Source organism: Alligator mississippiensis, chromosome 2, assembly GCF_030867095.1.
Source record: "Alligator mississippiensis isolate rAllMis1 chromosome 2, rAllMis1, whole genome shotgun sequence".
Taxonomy (NCBI): Eukaryota; Metazoa; Chordata; order Crocodylia; family Alligatoridae; genus Alligator; species Alligator mississippiensis.
In genome coordinates this window covers 176,640,598-176,666,404 of record NC_081825.1, presented here as the reverse complement: position 1 = coordinate 176,666,404, position 25,807 = coordinate 176,640,598, and the positions used below count along the sequence as shown (strand labels likewise).

At 49.3% G+C, this 25,807-nt stretch overlaps 1 protein-coding gene across 8 annotated transcripts in view; it reads right to left on the bottom strand.

Moving 5' to 3' along the window:
• STX3 (syntaxin 3) overlaps nucleotides 1-23,632 on the bottom strand; it is a 34,797-nt gene extending 11,165 nt beyond the window's left edge. For 3 of the 8 annotated variants that reach the window (XR_002089668.2, XM_019485300.2, XM_059722478.1), the window contains exons 1-9: nucleotides 23,250-23,631; nucleotides 6,647-6,727; nucleotides 5,924-6,023; nucleotides 5,645-5,719; nucleotides 4,321-4,388; nucleotides 2,814-2,922; nucleotides 2,170-2,243; nucleotides 1,684-1,818; nucleotides 475-585 (exon numbers count right to left, since the gene is read on the bottom strand). Coding sequence is in view for 7 of the 8 variants with exons in the window: in XM_019485300.2 (XP_019340845.1) it covers nucleotides 475-585; nucleotides 1,684-1,818; nucleotides 2,170-2,243; nucleotides 2,814-2,922; nucleotides 4,321-4,388; nucleotides 5,645-5,719; nucleotides 5,924-6,023; nucleotides 6,647-6,727; nucleotides 23,250-23,279 (783 nt within the window). In the remaining variant the exon portion in view is untranslated. Of the gene's footprint in view, nucleotides 1-474; nucleotides 586-1,683; nucleotides 1,819-2,169; nucleotides 2,244-2,813; nucleotides 2,923-4,320; nucleotides 4,389-5,644; nucleotides 5,720-5,923; nucleotides 6,024-6,646; nucleotides 6,728-23,249 lie in introns of all 8 variants that reach the window. The other 5 variants (XM_019485297.2, XM_059722477.1, XM_014593455.3 and 2 more) reach the window with 2 other exon arrangements.
• Nucleotides 23,633-25,807: the final 2,175 nt, after the last annotated feature.

The window sequence follows — 25,807 nt, the reverse complement described above, 5'->3', positions numbered from 1 at the left end:
CAACAGGAATTGGGCTAGGAATGGATATACCATTGCATTCTGAGGATGTAATGGTGGATGAGGACTGGAAAGGGTTGAAAAAGTTGGGATAGGAAACAAGGAAGGCTGGACGGGACTGGGCATGGGTTAGTGGTCTGGTTAAGATTGGGTGGGGATCAGAAGGGTGAGAGGGGGGCCTTAGTTGCCAGGGCAGGGCTAGTATTGACTGGCTGTTCTCACCCTTCTGGCTTCACTCTGATATTTCACAGCCTTTTTGGTGTCGGCAACAGCCCGTTCCACGAAGCCCACAGACTGGTCCATGTTGTTCTCTATACGGTCAATCATGGCTCCCTTGCAGAGGAAAACAGAGAAGGCGAGAGCAGGAGAGTGCAGCAGAAGAAAGCAGAGGAGAACGAGAGAGAGAGAGAGAGAAAGAAAGAAACAGCAAAGGGGCCTCTGGGTGAGATCAGGACAGGTGGCATCTGCAGAACTCACCTTGCGCGCCTGGTTCTTGTATTTCAGGGCCTTTTTGGTTTCCTCGCGCGCTTTCTCTATATGGTCTACTGTGTGCATCATGTTCAGCTCTATGTTATCTACAATCTCGCCCTGTGGCGGGGGACAGAGAGAGAGATACACACTCATGTCAAGGAATTGGAGATATCTAAATGTCCAATGACCAGAAAGGGAGGTTCTCTTAGCCACATACACTCAGGCACAGTTGCAGCCACTCATTCATTCCCTGACATGATTTTTCATCATGCACATAGAACTCCCACAAGAGCCCAGCCCTACCCTGGCGAGGTGGGGGGAGGCATACCCTCTGACCCTGCCATCCCACCCTTCCCATCTCCTGAGGAGAGAGGGGAGATTGGTCTTCAAGGACATTCCTCAACTGGCGAGGCTCTGGGATCACTCCACTGGTCCTCCCTTGGTCTAAGTAGAGGAAAGGGGCATACTCACCATTACCCGACTCACACACCATCTCCTCGGCAGTGCATTGTGGGTAAAAATAGAAAAGGAGCCTTAGAGAGGGACAGGAAGGCCTCAAGCATATGAAAGGATGTACTGAGGCTCTCCCACCTCAGGGCAATTGTAAGCCATTGGGGGAGTGAGACAGTGGGCAATGCTCATGAAAACAAACTAAGAACACCTGGCCCAGACAGCAGACTCTTGTTTCCAACAATTTCTAGGGTCTCCAGGGTGCCTGGTGCCACTCATTGAGAATGGAAGGAGAGGCCACTGGACCATCAGTTGTAATCAGGACCTCAACTACTTTGTACCTGACTTTGAGGTCCATGCTGCCATGAAAATAAGCTCGTTGGTTGCTGGGATGCTACACTGCTTGGTTACTTAGCAGCCTGGTTGCTTGATGTCTGCGCCCCCTTTCATCCACGCTCAGCATGACTTGGTAGCATGATTTCTACCCTACCCCATTCAGTTTGATTGTAACCCACTATCGCCCCTTCTTAATTTACATGGCTGTCACATTGTCTTCTTACACAGTTACCTGGGCCCACCCCATGACTTTCCCCTACTGTTGTGACATGGTTGTCACTCTTCCACTGTCTCTCGGTTACCCTAGGTGCTAGACCACATTTCACCCTTTTACTATCATTCAGTCCTTATCTCTCTGAGCCTGCCCACCTGGTTGCTTCACCGAAGAACTGCCTCCAGCTCAGCAGTTCTCTATGGTGATCTGGTTACCTGGTTTTCCACTAGCATGGCAATGTCCACAAACATGTCATGCAGCTCCTTGATGCTGCTCTCGAGCCGCACAATGTCTTTGTGCCGCCCCTCAATCTCACTCAGTGCCTGCTTGGAGATCTGTGAATCCATGATCTGGAACAAAGCCGAGACAGCCTCAGTTACCGTGAAGGGTGAAGGTGGAGTCCTTGCTACCAGAGCAGTTTCAACTAATACCCAGCCACTTCCCCTGTGGAGGAACACAATCAATCCCCTGCTGATACCTCCTCACCACACCCCAGTGCTCCTCACCCAGTCCCCAGCCTCCCCCTGCTCCGATATTCCATCCCCTCCATAAGTGCTTTAAGATCTACACAATAAGTATTAACTAATATTAATATATACATCCTCTCCATATGCCCTTCAAATCCTCACTGTACACAGTTGTCCTCTTCATCCCAGATGTAGCTCCTATGTCTAGGGGTAGGGTCTAATACACACACTCACCCCAGAGGTGAAAATGGATGGGTTTCCACTCTCTAGCATTTCCTCCAGCTCCTCATCTGTTGTGTTCTTCCCAGCTGCATCATGGTAAAAAGAGAAATGGGCATGAAGAGGAGAGACCAGATCACCTTCCCTGGGCATGGGTCATAGGGTAGTATGTGAATGTTGGGTCCAAGCAGCGATAACAGACATTGCTGCTGGACTTGTAAAACATCCCTGACCTTCAAGGTGATAAATACTTTCCATGCTGTTGGGTGATAGGGAGAAATCCTGCGTATGCTGGGTCCCACCCTCCCAGCAGGGGCTACCATGACACCAAAAGGAAGACTAAGAGACCAGCCCCCTCCAGCAACCAGCACTATGACATTGGAGGGAGGGGGGTGTCAATTGTACTGCCCACTCTCTCCTCCCCAACAGGGGTGCTGTGACTAGGGGATCACAGGGTGGGCAATGGCCCTTGCAATGGACCAGACATGCTGGCTAGATTGTGGTTGATTCCTTGGGGAGATCTCAGCCTTGCCAGCAACAAACCCAAGCGCATTGGAGAGAACAGGAATATCTGGCGTGTCACTGGGGGAGACTGGTGGGAAAGGAACAGGGACAGGGACAACTGTCAGTCATGCTCCAGAGCGCAAAAGGTAACATACTGATCTCGAGCTGTCGCTGGATCCGCCCTTTGCTGCGCTCCCGGAAGTCGACCTGTGCCTCATTATACTTGGTCATCACATCCACGAACTTCCGGGAGAGGACAGAATGCTGGAGGGACAAGCGGTGCAGTGAGAGACCCCAGGGTTTGCGGTTTAATCTGCATCACAGCCGCCTGCTGGCACAGTGGGTACACACCAGCTCATGTGCTGCCCGGCCAGCTGGGGCACCCATCTGAGCAGAAGACAACTCAATTGCTCCCCATGCATTCCCTCCTCTTTACCTAGTACCATCATATCCCCTTGGACTGCCTCAGAAACAGCCCATCTATTTCTGGTATTACTCCCCAGGCCCAGATACATCCTGACTGGGTCTGTCACTGATTCCCACTTGGGGAAGTCACCTTGACAGTCTATGCCTCAGTTTCTCCAATGGTATGAAGGAGATATAAAATGGCACTCCCTTTCATTTCATTGTGTTCTTCCATAGAATATATGAGGCATGGAGGGACCCCTGAACTGGACCCCTGGCAGCCCACCAGGAGGAAAGCCTCCTTCTTCACACTAAGTCCCTAGCTCCAGTGGGAGCCAGGACAAATCCTTTAGAATAGAGGTGCCAAAGATATGACCTGCGGGCCAGATCTGGCCCATGAAGCCATGTCATCTGCCCCCCTGTGCTACCTGCAGATCTCAGAGTGACCCACAGGAAGCTTACAGAGTAGGCCAGATAGCCCCACACACCACACATAGTACCCACTTCAGCTTGTGTCACAGGGTAGTGGAGTGGTTGCCACATGAAGCACAACTCTGGAGTGGATCCAAGGCTCCAGAGCCATGTAACACAGCCTGGCAGTGGCAGCAGCAACAGCTCCAGATCATGCTGCACAGCCCTGGGACAGCCAGAGCAAGACCCAGCCATACTTGGCCACCCTCTCCAGCCACTCCAGGACACGTGCCGGATCCAGAATGCAGGGCCAGTCTGTAGGTCTGGTCCATCCCACAGACTGGCCCTGCACCACTCACTTGGCCCCATGGGGCTGGATGAGTTTGACATCCCTGCTTTAGAACAACATCTAGGCTATGACTTGAAGATTTCCAGCCATGAAGAATCAACCCCAAAGGTTAATCACTATCCATAAACATAAACCACTTCTGCATCCTTTCTAGTCTCATCTTGCCTAGTTTCCTTGTCCAGTCCCTGTGCCCTGTTTCTACCTCTGCCTGCTAGGCAGAAGAGGTTCTTGAGAAAGCCAGCAGTGCTTGCACCTCATTGTATCATCACCCTTGTTCTACTCAGTCTGTTCCACAGAATGCGCAATCTCCCCACACAGGACAATGCTGAGGGCTGGACACTACCCTTGTCCTCTTTCCCAGCAGGGCCCCATAATGGAACAGCCTGTTGCCACCTCTGGGGCTCCACCAGCCTGAGGGCTAAAAGCAGGGACTGTGGCTTGATCAAGAGACATAACATGCATGAAGGAAGTGGGGAGGGAAGGGGAGCCCTGCTCACCTGAGACTTCCGTATCCTCAGGTCTGCTGATGACCGGGCTTCATCCTGCTCGATGTTCCGCTCCATACCTGGCAACACAGGAGGGGGGAGAGGAGTGAAATTACAAGACAGGCTTGGGTTGGCTGCACAGCTTGGCCCCTTCCCCAGCCCTAGTCATCTCATTCTCCAGCTCTGCGATCCCTTGTAGAAAAGGGAGCATTTCCTTTCTGTTCCCACCCTGCCATAGCTAACACAGAGGATACCATCCTCTGAACTCATCCCCATCCCAGTCTGACCTGTTGTTAGCACTGGGTGTCCAGGAGCCACCAGAGGTAAGCTACACCCAGTGCCATCTGGTGCTCCATCCCCCAGAGCATTGGCTGAACAGAAGCAGGTTGAAGAGCCAGCTCCAGCCTCAGCTAACAGAGGAGTTCTTAGCTCATCCAGTAGAGGCTCATGCCTTAAATGCCCTAGATCTTGGGTTCAGTTTCTACTACTGACAACCCACCCAACAGCAGAAAGTCACACCAGGAGAGTCTCAAGCTTGCCCGTAATAAACCCTAGCACATATAGCAAGACAGGAGGATCTGGTCTGTCACTCTGAAGGAGACTAACGGTGACGACTGGGGGGATGGGAATGATTGCCAGCTATGCTCCCAAGCACAGGGAGAAGAGATCAGTTCCTTCAGAGGAAGAGAAGGTACAAAAGACAGTCAATGGAGTGGACAGATCTTGAGGAGGATGGGTGTGGGAATGGTCAACTGGAAGGATGGCTTGCTGTACAATAGAAGGTCAGCTCCAAGGCTGAGATGGAGCAGAGGGTTTGGTGGTTCACAAATTCAAAATGAGTCAGCACTGTGATACAGTCACAAAAATAGCCAATGACATTTTCAGTCACCTTAACAGAAGTACTGCATGTCAGACACAAGAAGCGACAGTACCATTCTAGTTGGCACTAGCTAGATCTCAGTTGCAGTATTGTGAACAGTTCTGAGTTCTGCATAAGAAGAAGGATGCACAGGTGAGTGACATAGATAATAAAGGGGTGGAATGCAAACCACACAAGGAAGGGCTGGGAGAGCCAAGTGTGTTTGTTTTGGTAAAAAGGAGATTAAAGGATGACGTGGCAATTTTCAAATATTTGAAAGACTGCCATAAAAAAAAAAAAAAGAGTTTTTAAGAAGAGAATGGACAAGCATCTGGCTGTGATGGCTTAGAAATAGCACATCCTGCATTTGTGCGGTGGGGTTGGACCACAGGACCCTCCTAGTTTATTCCACCCCCATGCCTGTTTGAAAGCAGTTAGTACAGAGGATGGGGAGGTGGGGAAGAAACACAGACTTACTTTTAAGCTTGTTTCGGACACTGTTGGCCCTTTTCTTGATCTCTGTCGTGAGCTGCTCCAGGTCATCTTTTGTCTCTGCAGAAATGCAAGCAGAAGAACCCAGTCAGCACAGGGTAAGGGTGCTGGCTGGTAATGCCACCAGAAGAATGTCTTCTGAGACTCCAGGGACAGAGCCCAGCCCCAGCAGGAACAGCCCAGCCCAGCTGGGTAACTCATTTACTCCAGAGTTTCTGGTCAGGCTCAGAAGCAAGGGATGAGCTGGGGCTCTCAAGCACTCACTTTGTTCAGGGATGGGGGCCGACAGGATGATGCTGTAGAGCTTTTTTGCCTCCTCCACATTCTCTGCGATTTTGTCGATGTTTTGTCGGGTTTCTTCAATCTAAACAATGAGGAAAGATTTTATGGATTATGGCATATTCTGCTAGCACCTACAGAGACTAGGACCCTATTGACTGCTCAGGCCTGCACAGATTCATCCTGAAACAGTCCCTGCCTTGAACACCTTACAAGCTAAACAGGCAGTGGGTGGGAGGGAAGGAGGGGAAATTAAGCATCTTATCCAAGGTCCCCCTAAGCCTGGTGATCCATTGGGGCTAAAAATGTTAAAGCACAATGTTTTCTCTAGCCAGCAGCACACACAGGCATGACATGACAAGCATCGTGTCTAACCACCTGTAACACCTCAGCCCACATGACCAGGTACCCATTCACAGCAAAGTTGACTGAAACTTGAATTCAGCCCAAACCTAGTAGCAAGACACCTCAGCTGTGCCACCACATCCTTCCGTACCACATACAGTAGACTGCACATGACCCCACCAGCGGACAAGACTTCCTGCCCCTGAGAACTTCCAGGCTGGTGAACTGCAAAGGCAGTTCACCAGCCTGCCTCACTTCTTCCTTTAGAGAGAAAGCCATCACTGAGATGTGCACAGCACTGAACATTAATGAGGAAGAGACAGGTTATAGGAAGGCATCCCCATTGCACAGACCCCTCCTCACCTCTGAGAAGAACTCATCCATGAATGCTGTGTTGTCGATGGCAATTTCCAAATCATCGGTGTCATCGTCTGTATCCTGCTTCTGAAACAGAGGGTGAAAGGCCAGTCAGAGGGCCAGGGGACGGCAGGGACTAGTGCTTCCAACCACCACCACCCCACATGCTAACACTGTGGTTCTCCTTCCACATCCCTGTACAGAGGAGGAACACCTCAACATATCCCCCCACCACATGCAGAAGCCCCTTGCCTATATCAAGATTTCATTTTCAGCCCCAACGTGCAGAGACCTGTTTCTGTGGATCCTAGGACACAATATCCTCCACCCCCTCCTCCTCCACAGCTTCAGGAAGCAAAGTGTGGAGGTGCTGAAACCCCAGGAGCAGGGTATGAGAGAACCACAGGCCATGTGGCCTGACCTTCACTGTGCCCCACAGAAGCATGTCAGCTACATCCATGTAAAAGGGAGAAGAAATTGGCCTTCCATGCCTAGCTGCAAGGCTGTTTGCCTTTGGACCTCCAATGGTGACACAGTTAAAAAGAGCTGATGGCAGACATGTGAAGGATGCAGGAACACAGGGGCCCTCAATCTGGGACCACAAATGGGTGACGAATAGGGGTGACCGTAGTCTCCTCTCTGAGCTGCCAAATAAGAAGCAGGATCCCAGCATGGACAAAATCATTTCAGTGGATTGCAAAACAAAGGGCCCTCCTGATCAGGGATGAGGATCTTCCTCCTCCTTCTCCTGCTGCTGTTGCTAACGCAGCTGATCAAGCATCAAAAGCTTTTAAGTGAAGCCAGATGCTAGAATGACCATCCTAAGGACTGCAGCCCTTGGTCTATCCCCAGAACAGGAGCTTCATAAATGCAGCCTGGAAGCTGCTCCCAGCAACATGTACTGGCAATACGCATCAAATCTGACCCAGCAGACACCCGAGTTCAACCTTCACAGCTCACCACCTTGGGCATCTGGACTGAAACAGATGACAAAGGCACCATTCAAACAAGGAGTGGTGATGACTTTTGTACTGTGGCCATCTATTCCCTAAAGGGAGGAAAACCAGCTCCTCTTGCACATGCTACCAACCATCAGAAGGTGTTGGAGAAGGTGCTGGTGTTGGAGACCAGGGTAGAAAACCCATCCCAGGAGGCCCCACCAGGCTTGAGGCCCTGGTGTCCAGACTGCTTTGCAGTCAGTATTGCTGCTGGAAGGGGAAAGTGTCTAAAGACTGAAAAGATGAGAGGGCTAAAAGTGAGTAGGGACGACAGGAGAACTGTTGGGGTAACCAAGAGGAAGACTGTTCAGAGTCTTGACACATGGTCCCTACTTTAAACATTTGGTTGGGAGAATTGGCCTACGTGAACAGGCACAAGCTGGAGTCTTTAGTTTATGCAGCATTTGCTCCCAGGCCCAGCCCAGAAGCACAGCCGTACTTCACACCACCACTAACAGGGCAACATCAGCTACACAAAGGACCCCCACAGTGCAGCTCATCCTGTTCCTCCCCTTTCTGAAGCAAGCCCTGGTTAAAAGCTTGGGGGCTTGGCACAATGCCCTGGAACTCACATTCTGGCAGTTTGAGAGAGGCAAAGGAAGCATGCTCTAGGGCAAGGATTGTCCAGAGAGGCTCTGACTCTGCTTCCCTAGCTTTGTATCTCTGTGGACAGGGAGTGCCACCTGCAACAGCCTGGATTCAGATCACAGGTCTACTAAAGTCAGTGCAGTTAGTTTGGGCTCAATCCCAGTCTGACTGAGAATCCAGCCCTACCACCCTGATCAGCTAGACACTTTGCATGGGTGTAAATGGCTACACAAGATGCTAGACACTAATAACCCACAGGGACTGCTGTGCAGCAATGCATTATGGAAGAGCCTTCCCTGCCTCTGCAAGTCCCCTTAGGTGCACACTTAGCAAAAAACAGCCTGTATGACCTCAGCTGCTGAAGTGGTATGCCAGTTCAGGACATGTCTCATTCAGACAGGACCCACAGCACACAGGGATTGAGGGAGAGGTCAAAGGCAACACTTTGAACAGCACCCAGCAGCAATGAGATGTATAGCAGGCAATCAAAATATGCTCCACAACAACTGGTCACCATCTGTTCTGCCCAAAACTTAGCAATAGTCTTCCAAGATGGTCTCATTGTTACAGTCCCACCCAGAGGTCCCCAGAGCAGCCATGACTTTGAGGAGGCCTGCCTCTGAATGGAAATCAGCAGACTGCTGATCCGATGGAGATGGTAAAAGGTAGCAATAACTCCCCAAAGGCCAGCGGGTGTGGATGCAGCACAAAAACAGCAGACATGCAGTCACACACTTCAGTACAAAGGAGTAGCACTGACACCAACTAAGGGTTCAGATGATTCCCCAAAAGTAACTAGCAGGGTCTATATCTTACATGGGCTGTGCTGGTAGCCAGCTCACTCTCATCCATGCAGTAGTCTCAGCCAAGTGCAGGGATCATGATTTGAGTCTACTGAAGAAACACCCAGGTGAGTATCATCAGCTTAGTGACAACAGAGGGAGCTGTTTGTGTGTGGAGCAGTAGGAACCCTGTGAAAGGAAGCCCTTGGGGACACCCTCTGGGGCGTGTAATGAAGTCAGTGGAACATAATGGCACCCAAGCCAGCTGTGGTGTGCAGATGAGTGAAGGCCTCTCCACAGCCCATTGTATTAAAGACAGCTGACAGCTCCATGGCACTAATGTGGCTGCCTCCTCTCTGCCCTTACCAAAAGACCAGTCAGTGACAGTGGCATCGACCATCTCCTGGTCAACAAACCAACCTAAAGAACTGCAAGACCTCCAGACATAGGCATAATGGCTATAAAGAGTGCTGTGGGTCAGGACTCCAGCAAATAGGACGGTGTCAGGGGAGGAAGCTTTCTGAGCCCTCATCACAGTCTGTTGCACTAGGGTCATGAAGGTTCCCCTTTGCCTATCACAGCTCACATGCATAACCAATATGAACACTTCTAATATGCTTAGAAACTATTGGTCAGTGGTCCAAGACAAAGGTCTTGACCAATTCACTTGACCAGGACTTCACCAATTCACAAAATGGGCCACTGTTTGTATCAGACTACTCATTAGCAAGACCTAACTACTTCTATAGCTCTCATCACTGCAATACTAAGCCTCTCAACTGTTAGCAGATTTTACCCTTCCACACTGCCACTCAAAATCAAGTAAACTGATGTTTTACAGAATGGAAACGGAGTCTCAGAAAGAGCCTGTGATGGAGAAGCAATATCTATCCAAGTCTCCTAAGCTTCAGTTTAGTGTCCTGCACTCTATCCAGCTGTGGCTCCCTAATCAGCAAAGAAACAGAGCCCCTACCCTAACCAGGCAGATTGTAAGAAGCTGGAGAGGGACAGAAATGCTCAGGGGGCAGGATGTGCCAAGGGTTGTGGAAAGATTGATAGAGGGCCACATATGTAATGCCACCTTAGGTTGGTGTGGAATCTGTCCATTTTCCTGTTACCTGGGCCACAGAGGCAGGCAGACAAGCCAGCCACATCTTGGCTAATGCAGCCAGGGGGCACTCAGCTCAGGCAGCAGTAGTGACAGATGTGCAACAATCCAGAAGTTCCCCGGTTCAAATACCACAACTGATGAGGCTTCTCCTACATGGGAGAGTGGCGTTATGTCGGACTTGGCTTCAAAGATAGGAGTGTGAGGTGGGTAAAAACCTATCTGAAGGGTCTAATCATCAGGGAAGGAGAAAAACAATCTTTGTGGGCACAAAACAGAGACTAAGGGGATGACATGAAAGAGAGAGGACAGCTGGGCTGAATGGCAGGAAGGATTTCTGATGGGCTGTGAAACAAGTCCCCAAGGGAAATGGTGAAAGCCCTGATGCATTTAAAATTAGACTGGGCCAAGCACTCAGAAACAGAGAGAAGGGCAAAGCCCTGCATGGAAGGACAGTTAAAATATGCCAGAAAGGCTATTTTCCAGCTGTAATTTCTATAAAGGACAGCAGTTTTGGTCACTCATAACCTGGGCCTGGATTGGAGCTGGTGACCTAGGAGGAAGAAACTCTTCTGATCCCCACAGCCATCGGCTCCCCGCTGTGGCCGAGAGGTTTAAAGCAAACCCAGCACCACTACTGCAGGGATCAAAAGCAGGGTAAGCTTGAGAGGCCAGAGCAAGGAGACAGGGAGCGAGTTTCCCCAGCCCAGAGGAGGAGCCCTTTGAAGATCTGTCCAAGAACAGAGATGGCAGGGAGAGTCTGTTCAGACACACCACAGTCTGGGAGTGGGGTGTCAGAGGTTAACCAGATGAAAGGTCACTCAGCCATCTGCATTCATGAGGAGCCAAGCTAATCTTACATCTGGTCCTGCCCCCCCATCCCCCATGTGCACACAGAGCCAAGGTATTAACAGATTGCAGCCCTGGAGGGGTGGAGCGTCCCTGCTCTTGTGTGCAAGGTGTCCACACAGGCAAACCAGTCCCACCCCAGCTCAAGACAGACAGCAGTTCCCCTGAACAACACCCCCATGCCCAGACACATGGCTGTTCCCTCCCCCTCAAATCCCAAAGGGACAGCTACTCCCCTAAAACACACAGAGAGACTCTCCATGTACCCGTGCACAAACCCTGGCCATCAGGTTTTTCCAGTCTCCCCCTCCCCATCCCCTGGTGTTTAAAGGGCAAGAGAATTTCTGGTCTCAGTTCCAAGCTTTAACTTTTACCCCAACTCCATTCCTCATGCCAGACTCTTGGTTTAAAGTGGTGGATAAATACCAAGGCACACAAACACACGCCCCCCCACAGCTGCTGCCCGAGGAAAGCCAGGACAGATGGCTGGCTTCCCTGTCTAATTGCATTACACCCTTCCCAATGCCCTCTGCAGAGGCAAAGGAGGAGGGGAGGAGGGGGGAAAAATAGCTCCAGCTTTTAGCCTGACACCTTCTTAACAGGAACAGGGAGAGCAGGAGGCAGAGATGACAGGTGGAAGGAGAAGGCAGAGAGGGACAAGTACCCCAGTGTGGGGAAGATTTGCTATGGCCAAGATCATTTTGAAATGTCCTCTCTTCTTGTGGAGGGGAGGGATCAGGAGAGGGACAGTCCATATGGAAGCTCCTGCTATTCTGACTACCCCATATGGGACCAGGGCTCAAAAGAGGGCAGGGTGCTGGGAGTTTGGTTTCAGTGATATTTGCACAGCTAGGGCATCACTGGAATAACAGAGGGACTGTAGGTCAGGAGTGAGGGGCACCAGCAGAGCTGCAGGGGTGGCTGGGATGGCAAGGCAGAACTGACTTGATTTTATTATTATGATGAATATATTCCATATTCCAGGTCAAATCAGCCAAATCAGTTCCAAATCGTAACAACTGGACAGAACTCAATCGTTCCAAAAAACCGTATCAACTGAGCAGGCAGAACTCAATCATTCTAAACACCATGTACAGTGCTACAGCCAGCAAGCATCCTCCATCCCAGGCTCTCATCCTGGGACTTCAGATACTCCCAAACCCATTGGCAGGCATCCTCAATGCAGGCCCAAGCCCGGAGGTCTTGGGAATCAGATGCCCCCACCGAGACACTTGATCTGAGCCAAAAGGTGGAGAAGTGAGGTGAGTTTATAACAGGTAACCAGGAACACTGGTCAATTCAACAAGACACAGCAGCTCTCATTCCAGTACTGTGTTTCACCTAGACCTGTCCACAGAGAGAGAATATTTAAGCAACCAGGGGGGAAAAAAAATCAGGCCCATTTGCAGCTACGCAACTCTTGGGCACTGCTCAGGGAAGGCAGCTATAACCTGGGTTGCTGCTGAAGCAACCATCCCTCCCCCACAACCCACTGCACTCCTAACAGCGGCTGGTCAAAGAGTCACTTTGAAAAGCAGGGGTGGGAAGGGCCCAGACTGAGTCACCATACCAGTTTACAGCTGAAACTTCAGACACTATTCAGACTGTCCCCTCCCTTGCTACTCATTAACCCCTCACAGCCTGTCACAACCAAATTTGGACCCGATTCTGCATGGGAAACCACACAGTTGACTTTTAGCCTTGCCTTAATACACCCCTTTTACAAGAGTACTTGAACAGCAGTGTCCTTACAATATTTAGCCTTATGAGACATTTCAGGGGAGGCTAGGGAGGGCGGCAGGGATTAGTAAGGGAGGAAAGATGGCTGTAATCCCTAGCTCACAGCACAGGAACAAAGGCACAGAGAAGGTAAGTGACTTGCCCAGGGTCACACAGAGTCTGTGGCAGAAGAAGTTAAATCCCTCCCATGTGGCAGGCTGGCTTCCCGACTACTAGACCATATCTCCTTCAAGCCCATATTGCAGGGCCAAGGACTCTGACTGCCAGCACCTTGGGGCTAAAAGTATTTTTCTATTTGTTCTGTAAGGAGCCCAGCAGAGAAAGGACATGAAAGTGCCCCTTGAGGAATCCCCTTACATTAAATCCTACCTTGGGGGTGATAATAACTACCTTCTCATTGTGCCTCCTATGAGTAGCTATAAAGCTATAAAACTAAATGTCATTACCAAGGCAATCAAATAATCTGATGCCATACAAAAGAAGAAGAAATCCCACCACCAACAGAAGGCAAGGTTATATGCTGACTGATGACACCCCAGGTTACTGCCCTACCAGGGATGCTAAGTCGCTGAGGCTCACACAGACTCATGCCTTGGCTTTCCCCAAGATCTAACTCTGGGCCAGGTGTTTCCTGAACATTTCCTCAAGAGGAGACAATCCAGAACAAGGGATTTTAGCTGCATCCCAAACTTCAAGCCAAATGCTCAAACTGTTCTGCTGGGACATGCAGAAGGTGTGGGGAGACAAACTCAGCTTTATCCTTTATGAGCTTGTGTGGAAAAGACTTCTCCCTAAGTCCTTTCCTCCTCACTTAACAGAGCATCTGAGAAGGAGCAAGGCAAATGTGCAGGGAAGACTGCTGTGGAGATGCCACTTCAGGGACCATCTCTGCTGGCTGATAACTGTCCAGGGTACAAAGAAGAAAGATGGAGCAAACATCAACTATTTTGTAGGCTCTTGTAAGGAGCACCATGGAGGGCACCAAGAGAACAGAATTCACAGCATCATCCATGAAGGACACATGGATCTGACTTGCACTGATATTGCACCCCGAACATCAGAATGGAGAGCCACCTACCCAAAGGCAGTAAGGCAGTAGTGGACCACGTTTATCAGTGTTCTTGCCCCGCTGAAATCTGCATTTCATCCCATGGTGTTATCCCAGAGATTATCTGCCTCTCCCCTGCTGCCCCCTAACCCCTGTCCCACCCCAAAGGCTGCCTCCCTAGTTTTCTATTTAGCCAAGAGTCTCTATTGTGGGCCAGTCTGGCTGCCTATACATGTGCTTGGGCAGGATGATGTGGGGGGGGAGAGCGTTTTAATTAGAGCAGTTCCCAGACAGCCACTCTAATTAAAACAGCTCACTGTCACATATATTAAGTCCCCACACATTTCAAAATGACTGTGGGATTCTCTCTCTAAAGCTCATCCGATGAGGTTTAGATAAAGCACCCCCACAGCCATTTTGAAACGCACGCAGGCTTAATACACATGATGGTGAGACGACAACAGAGCATTCGAATTAGAATGTGAGCAAGCACATTTATAGGCACCCGACTTGTCTACCTTCTGGCCTAAGCTTGGGCCTGCCTAGGAGACAGAGATGTTCTTGCTGAAGCTACATCTAAATTCCCTGGTACAAATCCTCCATCAACTTCATGCTCCCATGGAACCAACCCTGTCCCTTTTTGCATTATTTAGAACCATGTGACTAACCCTAATGTCAGGCCTTGTAGGCAATGGCAGCACAGCCCCCCCAACACCTGCCCTTCCTACTTTCCTTTTCCCCCATATCAGTTCTCTGCCTCTTGCTTGTCCTTTCTGTCTAGCCCTGGAAGCCCCAGCTAACACTCCCTTGATGCACAGAGTTATGGGTACCATCAAAAGCACTCTGCCTCCAGCTTGAACATTGGCAGGAGAAGGGAGAAAGAAGCAAGATGCTCTGGACCTTAACCAATACAGGAGTCATAGTTAAAAACAAACCTCTCAGGCCTAATTTGTTCAAACTAATTTGAGCAAAATAAACACTCTTGTGAATGGGATCAGAATTGCGCATCCATGCACCCTAGGCCCCAGACTGCTAATACTATACAGAAATTTTCCTTCCTTGTAAGAGCAAGAGGCCTTTTGGCTTCTAGGAACACTAGATTGAAAAGCGATAGATCTTTCCCTATCTAGCTAGTGGAAACAGTGCTCCTTATGGGCACAGGACTGTTTGTAGCATAGTTAATGAGCCGTTAGGTTCAATAAGGCTATAATTATGCCTTTCAAATGGCTTCCTGCATCATTCAGGCTAGAACAGCAGGCATAACACTATGTTGTACAGCATGGAGACAACAAACACAGATGCCCCTGTCCCAACTCCCCACCCAACCTTTTTCATAGATTTCATAGACATTAGGGCTGGAAGGGACCTCGGAAGATCATCGAGTCCAGCCCCCCGCCCAAAGGGCAGGACGTCAGCTGGGGTCATAGGATCCCAGCAAGATAAGCATCCAGTTTCATCTTGAAGGTGTTCAATGAAGGCGCTTGAACAACCTCCGGCGGCAGGCTGTTCCAGACCTTGGGGACTCGGACAGTAAAGAAATTCTTCCTTATGTCCAGCCTGAAACGATCTTGTAGTAGTTTGTGACCATTCGTCCTCGTCATCCCTTGGGGCACTGGTGAACAAACGTTCCCCTAGATACCGGTGATCACCCCTGATAAACTTGTAGGTGGCCATCAGATGACCCCTGAGCCTGCGCTTTTCCAGGCTAAAGAGCCCCAGGGCTCTCAGCCTGTCATTGTAGGGTCTGCTTCCCTGACCTCTGATCATGCGCGTGGCTCTTCTCTGGACTCTCTCAAGCTTCTCCACATCCTTTTTGAATTGTGGAGCCCAAAACTGGACGCAGTACTCCAGCTGCGGCCTCACTAAGGCCGAGTACAGGGGGAGAATGACGTCCCGGGATTTGCTTGAGAAGCATCTATGGATGCAAGCCAGCGTTTTGGTCGCTTTACTAGCTACAGCATCGCATTGCAGGCTCATGTTCATCTTGTGGTCAATGACCCCCAAGTCTCTTTCTTCCATAGTGCTAACCAACATAGCACTGCCGAGCCTATAAGGATGCTGCGGGTTTTTCTTCCCAAGGTGGAGAACCTTGCATTTATCGGCGTTGAACACCATCAGATTCTCATCCGCCCACTTGCTGAGCCTGTCCAGGTCAGCCTGGATCACCCGCCTGTCTTCTGGCGTGGATGCTTTGCCCCAAAGTTTGGTGTCATCGGCGAACTTGGCCAGTCCGCTTCTGACTCCAGTGTCCACATCGTTAATGAAGATGTTGAACAGTATGGGTCCAAGGACAGAGCCCTGGGGGACCCCACTGGTCACAGGACACCACGATGAGTGACTTCCATCAATTGCTACCCTCTGGGTCCGACCCCGGAGCCAATTTTCCAGCCAGTGGATCGTGGGGGACCCAAGGCGACAATTGGCCAGTTTCTCCAAGAGACGATCATGGGACACCAGATCGAAGGCTTTTTTGAAGTCAAGATATATGACATCAATCTCATCTCCCTTGTCCAGGTGATAGGTCACCTGGTCGTAGAAGGAAATGAGATTGGTCAAGCAAGACCTACCCGCAACAAACCCGTGCTGGCTATCCCTTAAGATGTTGGCGTCGGCCAGTCCATTAAGGATGGCCTCCTTAATAAACTTTTCTAAGATCTTCCCCGGGATAGAAGTCAGGCTGATGGGCCTATAGTTAGCTGGATCCACTTTCCTCCCTTTCTTGAAGATAGGCACCACGTTGGCCTTCTTCCAGTCTTTGGGCACTACACCAGAGTGCCAAGAGTTTTCAAAGATCCGCGCTAGAGGCTGGGCTATGATGCTCACCAGCTCCTTGAGTACCCTGGGGTGAAGATTGTCAGGGCCGGCTGACTTGAAGGTATCCAGCTTCTCAAGATGTTCCTTCACAAAGTCAGCATTAATGGAGGGCAGGGGATCACCCTCACCCGGACTTCCCGGCCCTGTAGCAGGCACAGGCGTCCCATGGGGCTGATGAAAGACCGACGCAAAGTACCTATTTAATAGGTTGGCTTTTTCCTGGGCGTCAGTTGTCAGTTGCCCCATCTGGTTCAGCAGGGGTCCAACGTTGCCCCTGCTTTTCCTCCGGCTCCCCACATATCTGAAAAAGGACTTTTTATTGTCCTTGATGCTCAAAGCTAGCTGGAGTTCAGTTGCAGCCTTGGCTTTCCTGGTCTGCTCCCTGCAGGACTGGACCAGTGCAGAATAATCCTCCTTGGAGGTGACTCCCATCCTCCATCCTTTGTAGGCCTTTCTTTTTAGCCTCAGGAGGTCTGCTAGGTCCCTGGAGAGCCAGGGGGGCTGCTGTGCCCTCTTGCTGCCTTTCCTCCGAGATGGAATAGACTTAGTTTGTGCATTGAGGATCGCTCCCTTGAGGAGCGACCACTCTTCTTGAACTCCCCTCTCCCTGCGGTCACAGTCCCTTAGGGCCTCACTGACAAGCCTCCTGAGCTTGTCAAAGTCGGCTTTCCTGAAGTCAAGGACTTGCGTGTTGCTGACCGACTTGCCAGCTTTTCGGCGGATGGTGAAGGTGATCAGCTCGTGGTCGCTGTCACCCAGCTTCCCATCGATCACTAGGTCGCCGACTAGGTCCTCCCCAGTAGCCAGCACCAGGTCGAGCAGTGCTTTGCCTCTCATTGGCGCATAGACTTCTTGAGTCAGGTAGAGGTCATCCACGCACAAGAGGAAGCTCTGCGACCGCTCAGATTTTGCTGAGCGATCCTCCCACGAGATGTCTGGGTAATTGAAGTCACCCATGACAACCATGGTCCTGGAGCAAGCTGCCTCAGCCAGTTCCTGGGCAAACTCCTGGTCTAGCTCAGGACTTTGGGTGGGAGGTCTGTAACAGACTCCCACCATTGTGTCCCCTGTGCCGTGTTCCCCACGGATTTTAACCCAGAGGGTCTCCAGCCGTCCACCCTGGTCGCCAATATCGGCTTGCAGGGACGCGTAGCTTTCCTTTTTAATATGGCTAGCAGTTATTAGTAGCAACAGGTTGGAGTCCTGGCGCTCTGTTGCTCCTGAGCTGCCACTGATGTTATAAGGAGCATCATATGAATAGACAGTAAAACTGTTTCCAGGGGAAATATTGCTAATAGCAGCTACAGCTCTTACCAGGTGTGGCTGCAAACAGATGTTGACCGTAGCCTGTTAATGGCAGAACTCTTCTCCTTGCTATTAACTAGAGTCCATTGGTTCATTGCCCACCCGGAATTCCTTAAAGCATGTGACAGGAGGAGTTCTCTTTGATTGGCTGGAGTCACTACACTGAATGGCCTGCAGAGTGAATGGCCTTACAGAACAGAGAAATAAGCCCATGTTGATCATGATATTAATTTGAAAGCATCAGCTTTCTAATCTTTGCCTACACAGGGAAACTGACCAGGCAAAGCTATTCCAGAATTAACTCTTCTGTCATTTCTGCCGTGGAATATCTCCCCACAAAGATACACCATTCAGGGATGACAGCCACTCAAATCCAGAATGACAAGCGTGCTTCCAATGCAGAATAAGTATTCTGGAGTAAAATCATGCGGTGCTATCCTGCAATAGCTATGCAGTCCAGAGGTAAATACCTTAGGCAACTCTCAAGGCTGTAACATCATTTTGGAAAGATCCTGAACCTACCAATTTCACAACAGTACCAGGCTGTCACCAAATCTACCTCTATATTGGCTGGTACCATAACACTAAGTATCTCCATAGCCTGGGACATGTGCATCTCTGCACAGGATCCCAAGAAACAGTCAGTTGACTCTGAACTGGTTGTTAGCTCTGTGCTGTCTTCAGGGCACTCAGCAAAATAAAGTTGAACTTTGCTCCAGCTAGAGTTGGCCAAGCATTAACCACAGAAGTTGCCTGGCCTGCTCGTTCTGGAGGGAGGCAGAGGAGCCGAGGAGATTGCTGGTGATTAAACTGTGCACTGGAAGACCGCCTGCTGCAATCCACACAGTGATGGACGCAAAGATCTCACTTCTGCCGTTTCCTTTTTTTGCATATAGACTCAGTCATAATTGTTATCACATCTAAACAAGAAAACCCCAACATGTTTACACATCACATGGTTCTGTGGCTTTTCATCGCCTCGTCAGTGCAAGGCCAGGATGAAAACCAAATGCAACTTCCCACTTACGTGGCACTTCTCAGTTTGAAAATAAGACCCCAAGATGTCAGCTGCTAAGGAGCTGGGAAATCCATGGTTTAATGTGAACAAAGGCAAAAAGTGACAATGGTTACATGCCATCAGGAAGCATCACCAAATACAAAATAACCCTAAAAAAGCCATGCTTTTATTCCAATAGGGTTGTCCTTCTCTACCACCACTTTAGCCGTAACCTACTAAGATTCCTGATACAGGCTAGAATTAGGATCATAGCCAAGGAACACAGGGCTGTATACAATTTATATTCCGATAAAGTTAGTAGTAGAATTGGAGGGTTGTTGTAGCCATGATAATCTAGGAAATGTTTGAGAAGCAAGGGGTTTTTTTGTTTTGTTTTGTTTCGGGGGGGGGGGGGGGGGGGAATTGCTTTTTTTTATTATACCTTCTACCAGACCAACTGTTTAATTGGGAGAGTTGTTAGACAAGCTTTCAGACAAAGTGTCCTTCTTCAGGTCTGGGGAAGAAGAACTAAAGAAGGGTATTTTGTGCCTGGAAGCCTGTCTAACCCCCTCCCCTCCCCCCTTCCAATTAAACAGTTGGTCCAATAAGAGATATCACCACCAAAAAAATAAATAAATAAACCTAAACAACAACAACAACAAAAACCCTTAGAAAAAATTGTTTTGGCTTGAGTTAAACATTTTGTTGGACCCAGAATCAAAAGTTTAGTTTTGCTGTAGTATAATTAAAACTCCTTCAAAACTGAATACCTTTCAGGGGTCTTTTCTGAAAGAAAAAAAAATGTCATTTTGAGTCAAATAATGCAAGCATTTAATTTTTTTATTTTTTTTATTTTTTTTTTTAATGATCAGGTATTTCATTTTGATGTTTTTGGGTGCTTCGCCAACAGAAAAGCTCTGGCAAAACAGACAAATTTGCAAAACTTTTAGGGAGTATCTGACTGCATTTTTCTCTCCGTCTTGCAAAAAATACAGTTGAAGATTTCCTCCCCAGCTCTTGTTGGGACAGACCTAGGATTGTATCCAAAAATGGTGAAGAGCTTCCCTCCTCACCATCTGCTTTTCATACACTGGTAAGATCACCACGTCTGGACAGACTTGGAGTCGTACCTATGCAGAGAACTGTCTAGTAGCGTCTCCCCCCCCCCCCCCCCCCCCCCTGTCAGCCAGACCCCTCTTAAGAACACCTCCTTTTGCTTGTCCTCTTGCTCTCACTGCCAGTTTGGGAGTCCAGTCCTCCAAGGAATAAAAATAAAATTAATCCCCTTCTCTCTATTCCAAGCTTTTTATCTCCTCTTCCCCTGGCTGATGGCTTTGTAATCCCGGGTAAATCCTCCTCAATCTTTCCCTCCCCTCGACGCCCCCACTTCTCTCTCAGCCACTGACACAGACAGAAAACTAATCAGCTCTCTGGTGTGGCAGTGAGGGGACAGCACAAAGGACAAAAAAAGGAAACCAGCCCTGCTTCCTCCTCTCCTGCCAGCTCCCCACAAAAGTAACGGGAAGAGGGATTTCTATTGAAATCTATTGCTTACGTACAGCCCCTAGGAGCAAAGAGCAGAGGGCCCTTGCTCTAGAGCTGCTCATCTGGCCTGGAAAGGAAGGGCCTTTGCTTCCCAGGGAAGTGGAAGAAATCAAGAGAGAGATCTAAACTGGAAGATGACTCTCTTTCTTGATCAGGCCAAGACATTTGTGTCTGGGGGGTGGAAACAGGGAGGGGATTAATTGGGCAGGCCAGAAGTGATTTGGTTTCTTGAGGAAGTGTGGGAGCAGATTTCTAATCCAACCTGCTGCTTCTCTGGGAGATGACCCATCTTTAGTGATGGTTCAGCTCTCCCCTCAGGGTCACAGGTCTAAGATGCTCAGGGCTTTCCCCAAAGGGTAGAGGCATCAGCCTGCATGAAGAAGATTGGGTATTCCCACTCAGGGCCCTGAGGAGCTACACCTCCTTTGCTGTGTCTGCCTTCTACCCAAGTCATAAAAGTAGTAACAAGACTTTGCCTCTCCACAGCTCATTCTGGAATACAGCTCTGTACATCATTAGCCCCATTTTATAGATGGGACAACTGAGCCATGGGAGAGAACTGGGTTAGCACCCTTCCCAAGGCTACACAACTAGTCAAGGGCAGACCCCTACGCCCCTGTTCTGACCATAAGGCCACACTTCCTTATATGCCCAATTCCCAGCCTGCTAGAGGGGTACAACCACCCTGGGCTGAGGCCTTCAGGCGAGGATGTCGCTGCTTCAGGCAATGGGAGTACAAGAGAAAGGGTTTGTTTTTCATGCCCCTTCAACAGGGCACTTTCAAAGATGGGAGATCCCCCTCCACACTGAACACGTGCTTTCCACCATTATGTGACTGCGAGATAAATCCTGACTCTTCCGAAAGTGCAGACACTATGGCAAGGTGTGCTGCTCTGTGTATGGTACCAATAGCAGGCAACTTCCTCTTCCCTGCCCACAGCTCTGGTCTCCTGCTGTCCCACTTCTTATAAGCAGTACTGATGCCACCTCATACCCACTGTCAGTGCAGGGTGCTGTTGGGTGGAAAAGGGGGTCATAAGGGCACCAGCTAACCCAGCAGGATGGAAAGAACAAGCCTGCTAGACCTTGGATTCTGTGCCTCTGGAAAAAAGTCATTTGATTTTATCTGATGTCTATTTTATCTAATGCTTCTGAGCAATTAAGACTACATGAGGTGATCCCAATGCCAATACCAGCATTGACTAACTGACCATCTTACATTAGACATAGCCCCAAGGCATGGTACATAGCACATGAGCGATCCTAAAAGAACATAGCACTGAGCACAGTTCCTGGGGCCTCACAGGAGATCACACAACAAAGAAGTCGGAGGCCTAGTCCCACAGGGAGCTGCCAAGCTGCTCTGCCATAATGATGCAGCATACACACCTCCCCAGGGAGCACATGAGTGACCCTACAATAACACTGCACCAAGCATGGTCCTAGGAACTCTTGTGAGAGCAAGAAAACAAGTGCTTAACCCAAAGGAAGGAGCTGCATGCAACCTTACAACAACAGCACACCACGTGCAGCCCCCAAGGACGCCATGTGCTGCTCAGAGTCAGGGACTTTCAGCAGATCCTCTCTTCCCTAACAGCCTGTGGCTGTTCTCTTTACTCCTGCCCAAAGAAATACTTTCCCATAGTGACGTACGGGGCCTTTATGACCCACAGATGGCACTGGAGTGGCACACAGGGGCTGTAGCATTGCTCCAAGGAAGTGGCTGCAATAACCCACTAATAACAAGGCTCTGGAGATCCTGAGCGACTCAACCATAACAGTACAGCACACACAGCTAGAGGGGGGCTGTCAAGCACTGCTTCACCCCCTGCCAAACACTTAAAAAACCAAAGCAGGTAACTCTAGAGCACCAAAGCTATCCTCCCCAAATTAAGCCATCCTAGGTTGCCCCAGTAGCCAAGTGTGATGTGGAGGGTGGGGTAGGATGGGCTGTGAGGGGGTGGGGGATGTCCAATGCAGTAGCAGAGGAGCACTCAGCTTTTGGGCAGGGTGTGCTGTTCGGACAAGGTCTGGCTGTGGGTATAAACGTTAACGGACCATCTGAGCAGTAAGAGGAACAGCATCCAAAGAGGAAAAGAAAAGGAGGAAGTTGTTGAATTGACTCATTCCAGCTTGAGACTGCTGCGAGCAGAGGGTGGCGGGGGCAAGGGTGGCGAGATGGTGCCAGTGTCAAGCTCTCCTCAGCCCAACCCCTTCCCCTGACTGTCCCAGGACCCTTCCCCTCCAAGCCACACTTGTCTGTGGGTCCCCACTCTCAGCTCAGCCCCTCCCATCCTTATCCCTTTTTTTGCTCCCAGGGTGCCAACCCCCCTCTCTCTCCCCCACCCCACCTTACATATTGCTCCCTCATGACTCTGAGCCACCTCATCTAGAAATTCCTGGAGCAAGATACAGAAGGGGCATTACCCCTTCCCCCAGCCACATATTCCTAGGGGAGGGGTCAGGGCTGATCCCCAGCTTGTCACACAAATCCCAGCACTCAGACTGTCCCCCAATCTCTTTTGCTGAGACCCTCTCTCTCTCAAGCAAAGCAAGCTGTGGAGTTGGGAATACAGAAATACTGGGGGAGAAAAAGTAAATGAAATTGCTTCAACACTTCTCCCAGCATTTAAAGCTATTACTGTGGCACCCAAGTCCCCTGACCCACTAAGTGCTATATGAGAGCTAGGTATTACACTATCATCAACACGGGACCACCACTCCCCAGTAACACTGAGCACCCCAAAGCCAGAGGAATCAGCCCTCTCTGCCCCTTTCTCCTGCCCCACCTCTCCCTTGTGTAGCTCATGCCAAGCAGAGCCAAGGGGCACTCACAGCTTTCAGCTGCTCCAGCCGGTCCTTCATGCTGCCCAGGTGAGCAGCCGCTTCTCCCAGTAAGCAAAGGGCTCACAGGTGAGCTCCCCAGAGGGAAGCTTTTTCCAGGAAGTCTCAGCCCAGGCCCCGTCCCTGCAGATGTCAAAGGTAGATGAGCTTTCTTTTTTTCTCTTCCTTTCTTCCCTCACTAGGAGGAGCGTTTGAGTCTTGTTAGACTACATTTAAAAAAAAAATCCCACCCCCACCAACACACATGTGCTGCTGTTATTTTTGCCCCCCAACACTCTCAATCTAAGTCTGTGTGTGTGCCTGATCCTCCTGCTCTGAGCTAGCCCCAGCTGCTAATCCACAATGACATACACAGGGAGAGAAAGGAGGAGGGGGAGAAAAAGACTCAGAGGGAAGGGGAGGAGACAGACAAGAGCCACCCACTTTACCTGTGGAGGGAATCAGCTTCACCAAAACCTCTTAAAGGGACACGGGTCAGGCCGAAGGAGGGAACTCAGAAGAGCTATCCAATCTACTGGCAGAATCAAAATGCTCCAAGAAAGTATTCTTATATTTTGTGCATTTTTAAAAAATCAAATGAGGTTTGGTTTTGGTTTTTTTTCTAGCTGGCTGATCTGTAGCCTCTGGCCCCACCCTAGCCAGATTAGTGTGAGAAATGTGAGGAAACTGAGGCTTGTTGGTTGTAGCTGTTGGTCTAAGGGCACAGGCGGACAAGGTTCTTTGCGTAAATGTGATATCTTTTATTAGACCGACCAAATAGTTGGAAAAATTGCTCTTTGACAGCTTTTGGGCACAAACACCCCTCTGCAGGCATAAGGAGAGTCTGCTGGTGTTATGTGTTGTCTAAGGTAGAACAGAAGCCATTATGCAAAATACAGGTCTGTGAAAATGCAAATGCATAGCAGTAGGATCAGAGGAAAACTGAGGCAGAAACTGCCTGTGTTCCCAGCAGGCTTGTCTGTTTTTAAGGAGGGAAAGGCACAGATTCAAATTCCTTCTAATTTCACCATTTTAGGGAAAACTCAGGGTCCTGATTCTGCAGTGGGTTTCATACAATCAAACTGCTATGCCCAAGCACAGAATTCCCCCTGCCTTCTTCCAGGGTCTGCCTTCTCAGAGCTTATCATATGATCAGGGCCTGGGTGGTTTGTGGGGACACAGGTCCAAGCAGGGTCAGGGGAGATAGAGAGGGCAGACAGTTAGAGTATCAGCAGTTTATGATTTTTTAACCTGGAAGCATCCAGAGAAGGTCAGATTCTGAAGGGGGCGTTGATTATGGCTTCTCTGAGACACATTGGAGTTCCAAACCTCTCCGGTTCGGGCCCCTCCAGGTGAATGACACATGAAAATAAACTGACCTTTATATCACCCTTGCTTCCTAACTATGGGCTTTACTGGCCCTAAGAACCAAAAGGGTTGCAAAATTGTGTACTTAGATCCAGCATGGTTGGCTCACTCGTGAGAATGACATGTGGCAACCCAGGGATTCAGTTCTCTGTCTCTGCCACAGACTTTCTCTGTGACCTTGGGCAAGTCACTTAAGCCCTGATCATCAAAGAACGTCAAAGGCACCTGATTTCCAATACTTTCAGAGGGGTTGAGGTACCTAAATAGAAGATAAGTGCCTACACTCATGTGCAGAGCTTTGTCTTAGCTACTCTGTGCCTCAGTTTCCTGTGTTTATAAGGAAGATAATAGCACTGTCCTATCTCACAAGGATGTTAGGAGGATAGAACCACATAATAGTATTAAGGGGCAAGAAGGAGGCTCATGGGTTATTTAGTCCAACCCCATGTGGTAATGACTGCAGCACTCAGAGGCTGTAGTGATGGGGGCAATGTAAGTACTTTAGTAAAGAAATATGATACAGTCCTCCTGTCTCAAGTATACCCACTTCCTTGCTATGCAGGGGCTGGTGTAGGGCAGTCTGTAGTTTTCCCATATAGTACCTACCCCAAAGAGTTTCTTCTTAGTGCCCATGGCCTCTGTATGACAAAGTGACAATATACAGAGCAAGGGGAGACTTCCCTGTCCTTGACTTGATTTTGATTTTCTTCAAATCCATTTAGTTCCAGAACATGGGAGGAAAACTCTAGATATCATGAGTTTGGTGCCTGTGCCTCATCAGTTAAATGCTGAGAAGGATCCCACTTCACACTTCAGAGTCCGCCTACAAAAATAGGGAAGATAAAGACTTGCTACTCATGTAATTTCAAATATACAAGCACAAACATACCTTCTGTTCATTTGGAGTGGGTGGACAGATTGCCAACAACCAGCTTTGATGAAGAAAATAACTTATCTGCAACAAAATAAGGAAACAGATACTAAAAGTAGGTATCATGTGCATGTAGTATAATGATTATGAAGTAACAGTGCCCATAAATCATGTCATTACTGAAATGTTAGATAGACAATGGCAAATTAAAAAAAAAAATCAAGTAATGATTGGAGCTGGGTGATTGGTTTATTTTTCAGTTTGTTAGACCCTAAAGGGAAAAGTTTGGGGATTTTTGCCAAAATGATATACCTCCCAAGAAAAGCTTGTC